This window comes from Neophocaena asiaeorientalis, unplaced genomic scaffold (assembly GCF_003031525.2).
Source record: "Neophocaena asiaeorientalis asiaeorientalis breed wild unplaced genomic scaffold, Neophocaena_asiaeorientalis_V1.1 scaffold437, whole genome shotgun sequence".
NCBI lineage: Eukaryota > Metazoa > Chordata > Mammalia > Artiodactyla > Phocoenidae > Neophocaena > Neophocaena asiaeorientalis.
The window spans coordinates 1,271,773-1,291,373 of NW_020173375.1; the positions used below are offsets into that span (position 1 = coordinate 1,271,773).

A 19,601-nucleotide genomic window follows, 5' to 3' on the forward strand; every position below is an offset into this window, starting at 1 on the left:
TGTTTTTCTCTTTCTGACTTATTTCACTCTGTATGACAGACTCTAAGTCCATCCACCTCGCTACAAATAATGCAATTTCATTTCCTTTTTATGGCTGAGTAATATTTGATTGTATATATGGGCAACATCTTCTTTATCCATTCATCTGTCAATGGACACTTAGGTTGCTTCCATGTCCTGGCTATGGTAAATAGTGCTGCAGTGAACAATGTGGTACATAACTCTTTTCAAGTTATGGTTTTCTCAGGGTATATGCCCAGTAGTGGGATTGCTGGGTCATATGGTAGTTCTATTCGTAGTTTTTTAAGGAACCTCCATACTGTTCTCCATAGTGGCTGTACCAATTCACATTCCCACCAGCAGTGCAAGAGTGTTCCCTTTTCTCCACACCCTCTCCAGCATTTATTGTTTCTAGATTTTTTGATGATGGCCATTCTGACTGGTGTGAGATGATATCTCATTGTAGCTTTGATTTTCATTTCTCTAATGATAAATGATGTTGAGCATTCTTTCATGTGTTTGTTGGCAGTCTGTATATCTTCTTTAGAGAAATGTCTGTTTAGGTCTTCTGTCCATTTTTGGATTGGGTTGTTTGTTTTTTAATATTGAGCTGCATGAGCTGCTTGTAAATTTTGGAGATTAATCCTTTGTCAGTTGCTTCATTTGCAAATATTTTCTCCCATTCTGAGGGTTGTCTTTTGGTCTTGTTTATGGTTTCCTTTGTTGTGCAAAAGCTTTGAAGTTTCATTAGGTCCCATTTGTTTATTTTTGTTTTTATTTCCATTTTTCTAGGAGGTGGGTCAAAAAGGATCTTGCTGTGATTTATGTCATAGAGTGTTCTTCCTATGTTTTCCTCTAAGAGTTTTATAGTGTCTGGCCTTACATTTAGATCTTTAATCCATTTTGAGTTTATTTTTGTGTATGGTGTTAGGGAGTGTTCTAATTTCATTCTTTTACATGTAGCTGTCCAGTTTCCCAGCACCACTTATTGAAGACGCTGTCTTTTCTCCATTGTATATTGTTGCCTCCTTTATCAAAGAGAAGATGACCATGGGTTTATTTCTGGGCTTTCTATCCTGTTCCATTGATCTATCTTTCTGTTTTTGTGCCAATACCATACTGCCTTGATTACTGTAGCTTTGTAGTATAGTCTGAAGTCAGGGAGGCTGATTCCTCTAGCTCCATTTTTCTTTCTGAAGATTGCTTTGGCTATTTGGGGTCTTTTGTGTTTCCATATAAATTGTGAAATTTTTTATCCAGTTCTGTTCAAAAATGCCATTGATAGTTTAATAGGAATTGCATTGAATCTGTAGATTGCTTTCGGTAGTATAGTCATTTGCACCATGTTGATTCTTCCAGCCCAAGACCATGGTGTATCTCTCCATCTATTTGTATCATCTTTAATTTCTTCCATCAGTGTCTTACAGTTTTCTGTGTACAGGTCTTTTGTCTCCTTAGCTAGGTTTATTCCTAAGTATTTTATTCTTTTTGAGCAGTTCCTTAATTTCTCTTTCAGATTTGTCATCATTATTGTATAGGAATGCAAGAGACTTCTGTGCATTAATTTTGTATCCCGCTACTTTACCAAATTCATTGATTAGCTCTAGTAGTTTTCTGGTAGCATCTTTAGGATTCTCTATGTGTAGTATCATGTTATCTGCAAACAGTGAACAGTTTTACTTTCCTTTTCTGATTTGGGTTCCCTTTATATCTTTTTCTTCTCTGATTGCTGTGGTTAAAACTTCCAAAACTATGTTGAATAATAGTGGTTACAGTGTGCAGCCTTGTCTTGTTCCCGATCTTAGTGGAAATGGTTTCAGTTTTTCACCATTGAGAACGATGTTGGCTGTGGGTTTGTCATATATGGCCTTTATTATGTGGAGATAAGTTCCCTCTTTGCCTACTTTCTAGAGAGTTTTTATCATAAATGGCTGTTGAATTTTATCGAAAGCTTTTTCTGCATCTATTGAGATTATCATATGGTTTTTATGTTTCACTTTGTTAATACGGTGTATCACATTGATTGATTTTCCTATATTGAAGAATCCTTGCATTCCTGGAATAAACCCCACTTGATCATAGTGTATGATCCTTTTAATATGCTGTTGGAGTATGTTTACTAGTATTTTGTTGAGGATTTTTGCATCTATGTTCATCAGTGATATTGGTCTGTAGTTTTTTTGTGCCATCTTTGTCTGGTTTTGGTATCAGGGTGACGGTGGCTTCATAGAATAAGTTTGGGAGTGTTCCTCCCTCTGCTGTATTTTGGAAGAGTTTGAGAAGGATAAGTGTTAGCTCTTCTCTAAATGTTTGATAGAATTCGCCTGTAAAGCCATCTGGTCCTGGGCTTTTGTTTGTTGGAATATTTTTAATCAAGAGTTTCACTTTCAGTGCTTGTGATTGGTCTGTTTATATTTTCTATTTCTTCCTGGTTCAGTCTCAGAAGGTTGTACTTTTGTAAGAATTTGTCCATTTCTTCCAGGTTGTCCATTGTATTGGCATATAGTTGCTTGTAGTAATCTCTCATGAACCTGTGTACTTCTGCAGTGTCGTTTGTTACTTCTCCTTTTACATTTCTAATTCTGTGGATTTAGGTCTTCTCCAATTTTTTCTTGATGAGTGGCTAATGGTTTATCAATTTTGTTTATCTTCTCAAAGAACCAGCTTTTAGTTTTATTTATCTTTGCTATTGTTTCCTTCATTTCTTTTTCATTTATTTCTGATGTGATCTTTATTTCTTTGCTTCTGCAAACTTTGGGGGTTTTTTTGTTCTTCTTTCTCTAATTGTTTTAGGTTTAAAGTTAGGTTGTTTACTTGAGATTCTTCTTGTTTCCTGAGGTGAGATTGTATTGCTGTAAACCTCCCTCTTAGAACTGCTTTTGCTGCATTTGTTTATAGGTATATTTTGATTTCCTCTTTGGTTTCTTCAGTGATCTCTTGGTTATTTAGTAGCATATTGTTTAGCCTTCTTGTGTTTGTACTTTTTACTGTTTTTTTCCTGTAATTGATATCTGGTCTCATAGCAAAGCAGTTGGCAAAGATACTTGATACGATTTCAATTTTCTTAAATTTACCAAGGCTTGATTTGTGAACCCAAATATGGTATATCCTGGAGAATGTTCCATGAGCACTTGAGAAGAAAGTGTATTAGGTTGTTTTTGGATGGAATTGTCCTGTAAATAACAAATCCATCTTGTTTAATGTGTTATTTATAGCTTGTATTTCCTTATTTATTTTCATTTTGGGTGATCTGTCCATTGGTGAAAGTGGGGTGTTAAACTCCCCTATTATTATTGTGTTACTGTCGATTTCCCCTTTTAATCAGTGTTGTGGCCCCTCCCGTTGTGGAGCACAGGCTCCGAATGCACAGACTCAGCGGCCATGGCTCTCGGGCCCAGTCGCTCTGCGGCATGTGGGATCCTCCCGGACCAGGGCACAAACCCATGTCCCCTGCCTTGGCAGGCGGACTCTCCACCACTGCGCCACCAGGGAAGCCCCAGTCTGTGTCTTTTGATGGGAGCGTTTAATCCATTTACATTTAAGGTCATTATTGATATGTGTGTTCCTATTACCATTTTTTAAATTATTTTGGGTTGTTATTGTAGGTCTTTTCCCTCTCTTGTGTTTCCTGCCTAGAGAAGTTCCTTTAGCATTTGTTGTAAAGCTGGTTTTGTGGTTCTGAATCCTCATAGCATTTGCTTGTCAGTAAAGGTGTTAATTTCTCAGTCGAATGTGAATGAGATCCTTGCTGGGTAGAATAATCTCAGTTGTAGGTTTTTCCCTTTCATCATTTTAAATATGTCCTCCCACTCCCTTCTGGCTTGCAGAGTTTCTGCTGAAAGATCAGCTGTTAACCTTATGGGGATTCCCTTGTATGTTATGTGTTGCTTTTCCCTTGCTGCTTTTAATATTTTTTCTTTGTATTTAATTTTTGACAGTTTGATATATATGTGTCTTGGCGTGTTCCTCCTTGGATTTATCCTGTATGGGACTCTGTGCTTCCTGGACTTGATTAGCTATTTCCTTTCCCATCTTAAGGAAGTTTTCCAGTATAATCTCTTCAAATATTTTCTCAGTCCCTTTGTTTTTCTCTTCTTCTTCTGGGACCTGTATAATTCGAATATTGGTGCGTTTAATGTTGTCCCAAAGGTTTCTGAGACTGTCCTCAATTCTTTTCATTCTTTTTTCTTTATTCGGCTCTGCAGTAGTTATTTCCACTATTTTATCTTCCAGGTCACTTATCCATTCTTCTGCCTCAGTTATTCTGCTGTTGATTCCTTGTAGAGAATTTTTAATTTCATTTATTTTGTTGTTCATCATTGTTTGTTTGCTCTTTAGTTCTTCTCGGTCCTTGTTAAACGTTTCTATTTCCAAGATTTTGGATAACCTTTACTATCATTACTCTGAATTCTTTTCCAGGAAGGCTGCCTATTTCTTCTTCATTTTTTTGGACTGGTTGGTTTTTACTTTGCTCCTTCATCTGCTGCGTATTTCTTTCTTCTCATTTTACTTAACTTACTGTGTTTGGGGTCTCCTTTTCACAGGCTGCATGTTCATAATTCCTGTTGTTTTTGGTGTCTTCCCCCAGTGGGTAAGGCTGGTTCAGTGGGTTGTGTAGGTTTCCTGGTGGAGGGGAGTAGTGCCTGTATTCTAGTGGATGAGGCTGGATCTTGTCTTTCTGGTGGGCAAGACCACGTCCCTTGGTGTGTTTTTGGGTATCTGAACTTATTATGACTTTAGGCAGCTTCTCTGCTAATGGATGGTGTTGTGTTCCTTTCTTGCTAGTTGTTTGGCATGGGGTGTCCAGCACTGGAGCTTGCTGGTCCTTGAGTGGAGTTGGGTCTTCATGTTGAGACGGAAATCTCTTAGAGAGCTCTTGCCGATTGATATTACATGGGGCCGGGAGGTCTCTCGTGGTCCAGTGTCCTGAACTTGGCTCTCCCACCTCAGAGACTCAGGCCTGACACCCAGCCGGAGCACCAAGGCCCTGTCAGCCACATGTACCTGTGGCAGGATGGTTGTCCTGATTTCCACTACACACACCTAGCCTGATGGTGAGCCCACCTCCTTCAGAGCGAAGTGCTGACCAATGGCACAGACCCCCGGGGGATGTGACAGGAGGTCAGGCTGAGTCAGTCCATTGACCTGCATATATCTGGAAACTGGGTGGCTAGTGTTGGAGCATCTCCTGCAGAGGCAGGGGGTAGCTGTGGCTCACCATGTGGACAAAGAACTGGCAGCAGAAATTCTGGGAAGTACTCTTTGGCGTGAGCCCTCCCAAGGTCCACCATTAGCCCCACCAGAGTTTGGCAGGTGGATTCTTAGCCACTGTGCCACCAAGGAAGCCCTCCAGATCCTTTTGAATCCCAGTTTTTTTTTTATAGCCATCGAGAATGCTTCAAGGCCTTCCTTCTTATAGCTTCACCTTTTGCTACCAATAGAAGGTCCTTGGTATGAAATGTCTGAAAGGCGATTGTAACCTTTTACCCTATTGGCCACGTTAAAATTTTTTTTCCTCAGACATCGATCTTTTCTTGTAGAGATTTGAGAGTAGCAAGTTATGTGGCCATCACACATGCCCCAAGACAGGAAGACTGTATCATAAATATTATATCAAGCCAGTTCCTGACAGACCATGTTATACTGATTGTTGTCGCTCATACTGGTGAATTTGAAACTCTTAATCAGAAAATGGGCCAACACATTATCATGTCCTGCTGGTATGCACATTGAGTTTGAAACAAGTGGTTATTATTGTTAACAGAAAGCATTCTATTAAGCCACCGCCTTACAGTCAGAAAGAGTTAATGCTCAAAGAAGTTAGCATCTATATTGAGAATATACACAAAAAAATTTCTAGAACAATGAAAACATTCTTGAATTAAATTTTAATATGCCTTGATTTAAGGCATAGAAATGTCATTCTTAAAAATGCCAATGCTAGTGAAATTATGCAATTTAAAGCCTTGAATTGTGCCAGCAACTCATACAACTGAAAACCTCATGAAAAAAAGTCAAAATGAATGAGATATCACCAGTTGACCAGGACAGTGAAGAATTTGTGGAAACTGTAAAGTAAATGACTGAATTCCAGTTAAGTAACCCATACCCTGACAGGAGACGAAAAGAGGGAAAATTTTTTTGAGATTTTCTGGTAGAAATCTGAAATACGTTAAAGATCAGAGCAGCAAAGGCTGGTGAAAGGAGTAAGCTGTCAGTAGTAATTAAGTGTCTGCCCTTTAGAGGAGCTTATTCCTCTCTTCAGAAATGCTGGTCCAGGCATTTGGGATGTGGACACTGGTCTGAGAAGCAAAGTAGTGAATAACTACCCCAGATATGTATGGCCATCAGTAGGGAGAGGGAACTTCTGCATTCAAAATGCAAAGTGCATACCTACAATTAGAGGAAAAGCCTACCTGATTATAGATCCTCTTTTTCCACTTTCCTACACAGCGAAGGAAGCCAGGACATTGCAACCAGATTCAAGAAAAGGATTCTAGCTGCCAGTATTCTTGAGTCTGGACTCATTAATATATAGGTACTGGCAACCAAGAAACACTGAAACTTGAAAAAAATCAGTATCATGAAAAAGAAGCGCAAGGCCCAACATACTGATGAATTTTTTTTTTAATTTTAGGTATTTTAGGTATCTGTTTTTTATTTATTTACTATTTTTGGCTGAGTTGGGTGTTCGTTGCTGCGTGCAGGCTTTCTCTAGTTGCAGCGAGCAGGGCCTACTCTTCATTGCGGTGCATGGGCTTCTCGCTGTGGAGCACAGGCTCTAGGCGCACAGGCTTGAGTAGTTGTGTCACACAGGCTAAGTAGTTGTGGCTCGCTGCTCTAGAGCGCAGGCTCAGTAGTTGTGGTGCGTGGGCTTAGTTGCTCTGCGGCATGTGGGATCTTCCTAGACTAGGGCTTGAACCCGTGTCCCCTGCATTGGCAGGCGGATTCTTAACTACTGCGCCACCAGGGAAGCCCCTGATGAAAATTTTTGATTAATGCTCCCAAATATAAGAAGAAGCAATTATGAAAGAGGAAGAGGCTTCTTAGAAATTAAAAACATGAATTCCAAAATGTAGGTGAGAGGTGGATTATTAAATGACATGAATAGACATAACCAAAGATTGGGATTTTTGCAGGAAGTAGTGCAAAAGAGGAAAGAAATGAAAAGTATGAGAGAGAGTGCTTCCCTGGTGGTGCAGTGGTTGGGAGTCCCCCTGCCGATGCAGGGGACAGAGGTTCGTGCCCCGGTCCGGGAGGATCCTGCATGCCCTGCATGCCGCGGAGTGGCTGGGCCCGTGGGCCATGGCCGCTGAGCCTGCGCGTCCAGAGCCTGTGCTCTGCGACGGGAGGGGCCCCAGCAGTGAGAGGCCCGCGTACCGAAAAAAAAAAAAAAAAAAAATTATGAGAGAGAAATTAAGAGACAGGGAGTACAGATTAAGAAACTTTATTATATTATCTAGTAGAAACTCTGTAAAGAAAACAGAGAGAATGGAGGAGAGGAACTAATCAAAGGATAGGCAATTAAAATGTTTACTACCTATGTACCCTATATGCAGGGTATTACTTGAGGGTGTTTTCTAGCAAAATGAAAACTGCATGCAATAAACGGAAAATAAGGAATATAAGAAATATTGGTGAGCAAATAAATCTGAAAAAAATTAGAACTAAGCCTAAATAATATGGCTGTGAAGCTTAAGGCAGATGTCTGAAAATTATTTTTGGTGATCTTGGTGATGGAGAAAATATAAGTTAGAAAATAAAACTCTGCAGGAAGCACAGCTTAAAAAAAAAGAAAATGTCATCAGGAGAGCACAGGGAAGCAGATGCCAACATCTGTAATCTCAATAAATATAAAGAGACTAACATGCTTTATTAAAAAAGCAGATTGTCATTTAGGGTTGAAATAAAGAAATTAAAATGTTTACAAACACACCTTAATCAAAAATTTAACACAGGAAGTAAACAAACTGGATAAATGCTGGATGTAGTTAACAAAGGCTTACAGAAAGCTGAAAGGACAATATCATATAAGATAAACCAGAATTGAGGACCAAAAGCATTAAGAGGGACAGAGAGGATATGTATAGAAGGTATAATCCACCAAAAATATAATTGTGAACTTTTTTATACCTGTTCTACAAACATATTTAAGTATATCAGGCATAAAAGCAAGTTTATTCAGTATAGTGTTTTTTTTTAAATTTTGGTGAAATAACAGAATTTACCATTTTAACTATTATTAAGTGTACTCTTCATTGGCATTAAGTACATTCACATGGATGTGCAGCTGTCACTGCCATTGATCTCCAGAACTTTTTCAAAATTTTCCTACGTTGAAACTCTGTACCCACTAAATAATAACTCCATTTCAGCATAGGCTTAATAGCCTATTTTTTGAAACTATTGGTTTTTCTGTTTTCTGCTGTTAATTTTCATTTTTGACACCAGGTTGTGCACTACTTGTGCCTGTCACTGTTGGAATGATGTTACTTATGGTTTAGGGATATTTTCCTAGGATGTGTGGTTTAGAAAGTTTGAATAGACCTGGCTGCAAACGTTTGTCCATCTTCTTCCTTAAGCAGAGATGCTAATCAATATTATCTACTCTGGCTTTGACAAAAAACATTGGGAAACTGTGGGGTGTTGTGTGTGTATGCGTGTGTACGTAGTTTTCCTGAGGCATTTCAGAAGCCAGAATGTGAGATTTGAAATGCAGTGGAAATGAAGTATAGAATTCAAGAGGTCAAATGAGGCAGAGCTTTAAATAGATCATCAAAATTTTCATAGAAGTTAAGAATAATGGTAGAATTAGGAATGAGGAAGAAAAGCAACTCACATGCCAAATGTGCTAAGATATCAGTAGATAATCAGTAGGTCTACCAAGGTGACTTTCACACATTTTCAGGCCACTCCTCATGATGCAAAAACCATTTTCTCTCACAAATACAAGAACATATAACTGAAATATGAAATAGTACTTAACATTCTGTGTGCTATACACATTTTTAGAATAGGTATAAAAAAGTTCACAATTATATTTTTGGTGGATTATACCTTCTATACATATCCTCTCCGTTTCATTTCTTTGAAACTTTGGTCTCAATACATTAAATTATTTTAACAGCCAGTGAACAGGTTGCAATGTAAAGTTTGAAAGTGGTTTAGCTGGTTGTCATGAGACTCAGAGGTGGTAGAACTTTTATGCAAGCGTAGAGAAGTTAATTGTAAGTAGCAGAAACCAGAACATGGCCAACACTTCTACTTACCTTTTCTAAAGAACTTTACTAAAGTAATTAATATTCTTCACAGTTCAATGACTGACAGATGGTAAAACGTTCCATCTGAAATGTTTGTTGAGGAACTTGAGAGTGTTGTTTACTGTGGGAACATGGGTTCCAAAGAAAAGAGTAATGAGCAGCAAAAAGTGGAGGTGAGGTGAGATGGGGAATTCATTGAGTTAAGTGGAAATGAGAGTGGAAAAACAGAGAGATGGAGTAACATCCATTTTGACCTTAACCAAATAACAGAGATAAAAAGTAAGTAAGCCTGGTACCAAAGTGTCAAATGGAATTCTGAGAGAAAGTTCATTTTCTTAAAAAAAAAAAAAATCGTTGTAGAGAAAGACAAATAAAGAGTAATGAAAAGTACCCTAAATCCAGCTTATAACTTCAGGAAAATTGTTAACTAGTTGTACTCTCAGTTTCTTCATCAATATATGATTTCATTGAACTAGGAGATTCTTAACCTTACTACTATTTTTAAATGATTAAGTCTATATATTGCATCCCCATTATCAACAGTGGAATGCAAATGTGTTTGTATGTATGTATGTATGTATATATATATATACATAGTTCTCTTAGTGGCTCTTGGAAACATTGTGACCAAGCAGTTTTAATTATGAAGAAAATGGCTTAACAACTCAATATATTATTACTAGTTTCTTCATTAAATGTTCTTCAATCACATTTGATTTGTTATTTTTAGTTACACGAGCATGCTGCCTACTTGGTGGACAGTTTGTGGGAGAGCTCTCAAGAACTATTGAAAGACTGGGAATGTATGACAGAATTGTTATTAGAAGAACCTGTTCAAGGAGAGGAAGGTATAGTATTTCGATAAGTTGATTTACATATTGTTTTGGGTTTGCATTAATTATCATACCACCCTGTATAGATCACTTCTTACAAATGAGTATATGCAAGCGTACTGTGTGTCTTTTTTTGCAAAGAGAATAGTTTGTTTCCTATAACAAGCAAGGATGTCTCAATAGTGTATAACATCTTTCTGTATTAGGACTACTACCATTCATGCCACACAAGTTTTTTAAATCCTGTAAATGTTATGTAGCATTCAAAAAAGTTTTTTTTATGCTGATTTGAGACACAAAGTACTGACACACTTAAGGTAAAAAAAAAAAAGGCACATGCAGAATCTTTTTGCTATGTATGTGTACTTAACCTTTCACATACAATGATTTAATTAGACCACAATCATCCCCTCTTTTGTTATAGCTTTTTAAAAATTAAAGAAATCAAAAATAAAGTCACTTACCTAGCTATTCAAGAAATAGGGAGAAATAATTACTATATTGATAATTTCTGAAGTATGCATCTTACATTACACTTTGTATAATAACATGAACAGCAAAATGGATATGTATACTTAATAAAGCATTTATATTCTAAAAGATTATATGAATATTAGCTCCTTAAAACTAGCAATGCTTTTTCCTCTGTATAGCTTGTTTTTCAATCTAGCCCACAACAGTAGTTTAAAGAACTACTATTTAATCCATACAGAGTCCTAAAATGTAGATGATACCGTGATGTAAGTGAGGCTTGTAATGAACTAAACATGGACTTTAGAATCAAAAGAAACAGATTCAGATTTCTAACTCTGTCCTTTGTGACTTATGTCCTCATTTTTTCTGCTCCTTAGCTTCCTTTTCTTTATAATATAGGGATTCTTTTTCTTATTTACCTTATATAGTTGTTGTGAGGATTAAATAAAATAGTATACTATTGATTCCCTATTCTGTTTCCCCTGCTTTTCTATGTAGTTCAACCCTCTGGGATATAAGAGCAGAATGAGCCATCACCTGCAGTAGATTACCTAAACAGTTTAGTGACCATCCCCCAGTGTTCTTTCCAAGAGTGATGCTAATTGGTATTATCTGCTCTGGCTTTGACCAAATTCAGTGAGAGAAACAATAGCTATGCGTCATACCCAAAAACACTCCAGTAAACTGGCTGAAATTGCTGCTTTTAAATTCAAGATATTTGCCTCACAACCTCATTCTTTTTTTTTTCCCCTCATTCTTAATCTGTAACACAAATCCTTCCCCCAAATTTCCCAGACGTTCTTTCAAGGTAGAATTTATTATAGTATATTTGACCCCACCTCTGATTATTATCTACTATATTTGCATGTGTTTTTTTTCCCTCCATATCTTTGGTAAGAAGACAGGTCTATTATTAAGTTGACAGGACCTTCTCACTAGGTCAAACTCTCAACTATACTCTGGGTTCCTTTCACTTTTGAAGTAATCAGAGGAACATGAACATACATTCTACATTGCCTTTATTTTGCTCATACATATTCCTGCTAAGTTCCCTGACCTCATAAATCTAACTAATCTTAATATTTTATCTAGTAAAATCAATTTCCTTTCTAATCACTACAGCCCAGTCAACACTTGAGCAAAACGCTTGGCATAGTATTTAATAGTACATTTCATCCATTTTCCTTCCTTGCTTGTGGCCATAGAATCAGCAAATTATCACAGTAGGCTAGAGCTTCTTATTTATGATTCCAGGCCATTTTTCTTTTTGTCAAGTATGCTCTATAAGGTTATATCCAAGGAGAAGGGAAGCAGGGGACATAATAAATTACGGGAAGAAGAGCCAAGGTGCTATGATTTGGTATTGTTAACTTTTTACTCTCATTTAAATAAGATGTGTCAGTCAGAAAATAGTAATTACTGTCAGTCATCAAGGTGTTCTAGATGGATCTACCTTCTTTTTTTTTTTTTTTTTTGCCATACGCGAGCCTCTCACTGTTGTGGCCTTGCCCATTGCGGAGCACAGGCTCCGGACGCGCAGGCTCAGCAGCCATGGCTCACGGGCCCAGCCGCTCCGTGGCATGTGGGATCTTCCCGGACCGGGGCACGAACCCGTGTCCCCTGCATTGGCAGGCAGACTCTCAACCACTGCGCCACCAGGGAAGCCCTGGATCTACCTTCTTAAAATAACTATGTATTATTAAGTTTTCTTTGTGGTTTAAGTTTAGTTGACATTGGGTTTAACTTTCAGTCAAGAGATTGGTTAGGTTTGGTTTCGTTTGGTTTGGCTTGGTTTGGTTGGTTTGATTTTAGCTAGAAAAGTGAGTTGTAAAATGGGGAAAAAATTTTAAGTCAACCACAGTTTTAGGGTATGATTGAATCTGGGAAGGCAAGGCTGGAGAATTTATGTGTAACAAGTCCAGGACCGTTTTGAAATCATGATTCAACTTTTTTTCATACATTTGTCCATATGTTTGCTGTGCCACATATAAGCTCTGGTATGGAATGGTATCCAAATCAATATTCTGAGCTACTATTTTGCTATATTTTATGATAACAAAATGCCATTAGTGATTTACTTATTTCCTTAAGACTAATTAGAAATTTAGTTATACTTTACATAAGTGAAGTGTGATAGATATTCCAGTGGATGAAAGTCTAGTTAGCAGTTGCAAATATAGGACTAAAATTTGGGAAAACAGACACATTGTCAAAGACTACCAATAGCAATTTAAATTACAACTGCTATATAACAGAACAAAACTATCACTCGAAAAGATACATGCACCCCTGTGTTCACAGCAGCACTATTTACAGTAGCCAAGACATGGAAACAACCTAAATGTCCATCAACAGATGAATGGATAAAAAAGATGTGGTACATATATACAGTGTACCACTCAGCCATAAAAATGAATGACTTAATTCCATTCGCAGCTACATGGATGGACCTAAAGATTATTATACTAAGCGAAGTAAGTCAGAAAGAGAAAAACAAATACCATATGATATTATATGTGGAATCTAAAATATGACACACATGAACTTATCTACAAAACAGAAGTGGACTCACAGACACAGAGAATAGACTTGTGGTTGCTGGTCGGGGGAGGGGGTTGGATTGGGAGTTTGGGACTAGCAGATGCAAGCTATTATATATAGAATAGATAAACAACAAGGTCCCATTGTGTAGCACAGGGAACTATATTCAATATCCTGTAATAAACCATGATGGAAAAGAAAAATAATAATAAATCACAGCTGCTGTAAGACTGCCTTGCAGTGTTTTTAAGGGACAGGGTTTTTGGGGGGTATATGTGTATTCTACAGCAAAATCAAATTGCTGGATAAATTTTTAGTGTAATGTGAAGGTCTGGGTAACAAGTAATCAGACAAAAACAGGGCCATAACTAAGTCATTTAACTTCTCTTCTTCATTTAACTTAGCTTCTTCATTTATAAAGAAGGCTCTTTGATTAGATAAACTTATGTGATCATTTCTTTTTTTTTAAACAGTTTTTGAAACATTTGATAGCTTGCAATGAAAGCTAATGATTTCTTTTTTGTTAGATATATTTATTTTTATTTATTTATCTTTGGCTGTGTTGGGTTTTCGTTTCTGCGCATGGGCTTTCTCTAGTTGCAGCGAGCGGGGGCTGCTCATCATTGCAGTGCACAGGCTTCTCATTGAGGTGGCTTTTCTTTGTTGCGAAGCACGGGCTCTAGGCACATGGGCTTCGGTAGTTGTGGCACGCGGGCTCTAGAGTATAGGCTCAGTAGTTGTGGCACATGGGCTTAGTTGCTGTGCGGCATGTGGGATCTTCCTGGACCAGGGTTCGAACCCGTGTCCCCTGCATTGGCAGGCAGATTCTTAACCACTGTGCCACCAGGGAAGCCCTGTGCTCATTTCTAATGCTAGAATTCTGAGATCCAGTTGATGGGTGAAGTAATGTGTATAAGTGGTATTCTTCAAGTAGGGAATCATTAATTCACTCATAATTTTAAAATATTTATTGACCACCTTCTATGTGCTGTTATACTAAGCACTGAGGGTGCAGTCTTAAACAAGGTCAGCTCACTGCCCATATGGAACTTACATTCAAGTGACGAAGGCAGACCAAAACTAAGTGGTCAGAATAATTTCAAAAGTTAGTAAGTATCTGTGATGGATAATAACAGTAAGAAGGAGTCCATCTTTAGATTGAATCCCAAAAGGAAGATCTCTCTAAGGAGGCCACCTGTGAGCCAAGAATCTAAAGGATATGGGGGCTAGCCATGGGAAGTGTCAAAAAAAGAGCTGCCTAGATAGAGGAAATAGCCATTGCAGAGTATCTGAAGCATGAATGATATTGTTATATTCCAGGAGCTGCAGTAGCTTGAGCACAGTGGGCCAGTGGCACTAGATGAGATAGAGGCAGAGGCCTGATGATGTAGAACATTTAAGTCCATAATCATAAGTGGATTTATTTAGTTCATTCTAAGTATAATAGGGAGCCACTGAAGGATTTTAAACAGGGGAGGGATGTGATCAAATTCGTATTAAAAAAATGCTTTTTGTCAGCATGGTTTGGAGTGGTCTCTATGGGATATGATAAAAATATAAAAGATAAAAATAGATTATAGAAAGAAAAAGCCCATGGTGAGTTTTAAAGATTGTGGATAGGAAGGGGACAAAAGCAGGAAGAGCAAGAAAGAGTGAGAGCAAGCTATATAAAAAGGATAGTAAGAGTTCATTGTACACTATAGAAGGCCCAGTAAAGAGGGTGTTCCAAGAGAGCTATGGTTAATGATATCACGTACTGCAGAGGAGAAAAAGGACTATGCAAAGACCATCAGCTTTAAGTGAAGATTTAGGTTGTTGGTGACTTTTTAGTGTTTCTTTTCAGTGATATTAAGGAGAAAATCCAGAGTTGAGGGTGATAAGACTGAAATCAATAATGAGAAAATGGGGATGATGTGTAAAGAGGTTTCTGCAGACATAGAAAGTTGTGTAGGTATTTGGTAATTCATAGTGCGAACAGCCATCCTTTCCTTTCTATCATTGTGGCTGTTTGGCTCTTGTCTGTGGCTTAAAGCTTGCTTTGTTTTCAATTTTATTATTTGGTTTTGCTGTTTTATCCCCAAAGAGATTTCAGTTAAATTTCAAATGTTTTGAGTTTACCATATCTGAATGGATGGTTTCAAATTATAAACTAATAAAATTGATGGCATTGGACACTGTATAAGGTTGAGTTTTTCTTCAACACTAATGTATGGATTTTAGTGTATAATAGTGGAATGTTTCTATACTAGGTAAGTTTTTCTCTCCTCACTTTCCATAGAACTAGATTTTTTTTCATAAATAATAGAAAATGCATTTAGTTCATAGGCAATCTTGTCATTCCTCTATCCCCAGCCAAATTGAAAAAAATATGAAATTCTAGAATCATAAAATAGAAACTTGATTGTTTTATTGGATCAGGGAGTATAAATGGAAAGCTGAAGCTGTTTCTTGTGGTTTTCCTAAGACAAGCTAAAGTTCATGTGCTTTTTCTATCACAATTAAAATGTGAAACAAAAAATGTGAAACAAAAAATTATTCCTGTTTAGGATGATTTTGGTACAGAATAAGGGATAAGATGTTATGCCTTTGTTTGCCTTTTCATTGCTATTGTCCCAGTTTATTTTGAAATAATCAGTACAAACTTCTCAATTTCTAAAGCTTAATATTTTTTTCTTTTAATTTATGCCTAGTTCTGTCTCTATAATCCCCACATCTATTGGTCTTTTTTTTTAATTGGTCTTTAACATAAATAAGTATACAGAGAAAACAGAGAGGAAGGAGAGAGGGAGACAGAAAGATAAAATTAAACTATTCAAATTAGTCTCAAAAATGTATCTTTAAAAATACATAGGAATGAATTCAACAGGAAACATACAGAATCAGTGTGAATAAAATCATAATGTTTCATTAAATAATATCAAATAAGATATCATAAATGAAGAGCTATATCATGTTCCTGGCTGAAAAGATTATTAAAATGTCAGTTCTTCCCAGTGTAATGTATAATTTTCTTTAAAATACCAGTTCAAATTCCAGTAGGTTTGAGAGAGTTCTGGGAGGTGAGAGAAGGAACTAAGCAAAATGATTTTAAAGTTTATATAGACTGGGACTTCCCTGGTGACACAGTGGTTAAGAATCCGCCTGCCAATGCAGGTGATATGGATTCGAGCCCCGGTCCAGGAAGATCCCACACGCCGCGGAGCAACTAAGTCCGTGCACCACAACTACTAAGCCTGCTCTCTAGAGCCCGTGAGCCACAAGTACTGAGCCTGCGTGCCACAGCTACTGAAGCCTGTGTGCCCAGAGCCCATGCTCCGCAACGAGAAGCCCACACACCTCAACGAAGAGTAGCCCCTGCTCGCTGCAACTAGAGAAAGCCTGTGCGCAGCAACGAAGACCTAACGCAACCAAAAAGAAAATAAATTTATTTTTTTAAAAAAGTTTATTACATAGACTGAGTGAAGTAAGTCAGAAAGAGAAAGACAAATATCATATGATATTGCTTATATGTGGAATCTAAAAAAAAGGGTACAAATGAACTTATCTACAAAACAGAAAAAGAGTCACAGACATAGAAAACAAACTTATGGTTACCAGTGGGGTGGGTGGGGGAGGGATAAATTGGAAGATTGGGATTGACATATACACTCTACTATATATAAAATAGATAACTAACAAGGACCTACTATATAGCACAGGGAATTCTACTCAGTACTCTGTCATGGCCTATATGGGAAAAGAATCTGAAAAAGAGTGCATATATGTATATGTATAACAGATTCACTTTGCTGTACACCTGAAACTAACACAACATTGCAAATCAACTATACTCTAATAAAATTAAAAAATAAAAGTTAATGTAGAATTTCAAGCTTATTTTAAAAAGGTGGTATAGCATAGTGCTTAAGAGCATAGACCTTGGAGTCAGACTACCTGGGTTCATATCTTGGCTCTACTACTGAGTGCTTTGAAAAGTTACTTAACCTCTCGGTGGCTCATTTTCCCAATCTTCAAAGTGTGAAGATATTAATTCCTAGCTCTTGGAATTGTTTTGAGGATAAAACCAATAGATACATATAAATCACTTATAACCGTGCCTTACACATAGAAAATATTTAATTGTTTGCTACTAGCTTTATAGAAATTTTTTAGGAAAAGGACTAGATAAGATATGATATTGCTTATATGTGGAATCTAAAAAAAAGGGTACAAATGAACTTATCTACAAAACAGAAAAAGAGTCACAGACATAGAAAACAAACTTATGGTTACCAGTGGGGTGGGTGGGGGAGGGATAAATTGGAAGATTGGGATTGACATATACACTCTACTATATATAAAATAGATAACTAACAAGGACCTACTATATAGCACAGGGAATTCTACTCAGTACTCTGTCATGGCCTATATGGGAAAAGAATCTGAAAAAGAGTGCATATATGTATATGTATAACAGATTCACTTTGCTGTACACCTGAAACTAACACAACATTGCAAATCAACTATACTCTAATAAAATTAAAAAATAAAAGTTAATGTAGAATTTCAAGCTTATTTTAAAAAGGTGGTATAGCATAGTGCTTAAGAGCATAGACCTTGGAGTCAGACTACCTGGGTTCATATCTTGGCTCTACTACTGAGTGCTTTGAAAAGTTACTTAACCTCTCGGTGGCTCATTTTCCCAATCTTCAAAGTGTGAAGATATTAATTCCTAGCTCTTGGAATTGTTTTGAGGATAAAACCAATAGATACATATAAATCACTTATAACCGTGCCTTACACATAGAAAATATTTAATTGTTTGCTACTAGCTTTATAGAAATTTTTTAGGAAAAGGACTAGATAAGGGAAATTTGTTCAACTAAATATTCAAATTAGTTGAATTAAGTTACACATTAAGGTATATTATAACATTATAAAGCTGTTATAATGTGGCCTGCATGCCACAACTATTGAGGCCCGTGCGCCTAGAGCCCCTGCTCCGCAACAAGAGAAGCCACTGCAATGAGAAGCCTGTGCACTGCAACGAAGAGTAGCCCCCACTTGCCGCAACTAGAGAAAGCCCACGCACAGCAACAAAGACCCAACGCAGTCAAAAATAAATAAATAAATAAATGTAAAAAAAGAAGAATCCAAGAAAGGTGAATAACAATAGAAAAATTAGCAGAGAATAAACATTAAAAATCTCCAAAAAAATTTTAAACTAATAAACAAGAAAATACACTCCACTAATTAGTAGTTAGGCAGGAGCAAAATAACATACCATTTTCAATCATTGGATTGGCAAACATTAAAGGGACTTGTAACATCAAGTGCTGGCAGGGATATGTGGAACCAAACATTCTCATCATTGCAGTTGGAGGTGTGGATTGCAGTAAGTAACCTTTTTGATTTGTCAGTACCAAGATTTTAACTTTTGAGTCATTACTCCCTCTCTTGAAATTTATTCTATAGAAATAAAAGTATCAGTTACATAAATACATGTGTACTTATGATATTTATTACTGCATTGTTTGTAAACGTGACAAAAATTTGGGGAAAATTTGCATGTTAATAGGAGAAGGCTGAATAAATTGTGGAACACAAATTATGTAATAACTTGTAATTATTTAACATAATTATTTGTACATGTCATGTGACTTGAAAGATATTCAAAATCTATTAATTTTTTGAAAAGATATAGCATGTTCTTTTTTTGCTAAAAGTAAAAGAAAGATATATGAGCTTTGAAGTGATATAGAAGGAAAATTTTGGCATTGCCTAATTCAGAAGTATATTACAAGAGACCAAGTATTAGAAGAAACCAGAGTTTATTGTCTTTTTTACTTTGTATATCTCTTTCTTGTTTGACTTACGACAAGCACATATTATTCTTAAAACAAGGAAAGGACAAAGAATAGAACTTTAGTCTTTAAGTAATAGACTACAGTTTTTTATAATTGTGCTCAGTTTTGATACATGGCTATTGTAAAACTACCTACTCATACTAATGTGTTTTGTTTCACTTTAGCAATGTCTGACCGTCAGGAGAGTGCTCTTATAGAGCTAATGGTTTGTACGATTCGTCAAGCTGCTGAGGCACATCCTCCAGTGGGAAGGGGTACCGGCAAGAGAGTAAGTTATATTAGAAATCTACAAAAAAAAAAGAAAAAGAAAGCTTTTAATGTAATTAACTGTCTTAAATATTTGAATATTTTTTGTAAATGATATATGCTGTGGTAGTTCATCTTATATTCTGTCTACTCAGGTACCAAAATAGATTCTTTGCATCCATGCTTCTATAGCACCTGTGCCTGCTTCTAGTCTAGTATCTTACAAATTTTCACATTCATATTTGTTAAAGGTACAGAAAAGCTCTGAAGGCAAACTGCCTAGTTTTGGAGGCTCTTCCACTTAACATCTATGTAATCTTTGGACAGTTGATTATTTTCTTTGTTAATTTCCTTACCTGTAGTATGGGGCTAATAATGCAGGTGTTATTGCTATTTAAGAT

At 36.8% G+C, this 19,601-nt stretch overlaps 1 protein-coding gene across 1 annotated transcript in view; it reads left to right on the plus strand.

Moving 5' to 3' along the window:
* Positions 1-19,601, plus strand: part of STAG1 (STAG1 cohesin complex component) — a 418,973-nt gene that overhangs the window by 330,498 nt on the left and 68,874 nt on the right. The window contains exons 15-16 of the mRNA XM_024746228.1: positions 9,991-10,108; positions 19,119-19,222. Of these exons, the coding sequence (XP_024601996.1) occupies positions 9,991-10,108; positions 19,119-19,222 (222 nt within the window). The remainder of the gene's footprint in view (positions 1-9,990; positions 10,109-19,118; positions 19,223-19,601) is intronic.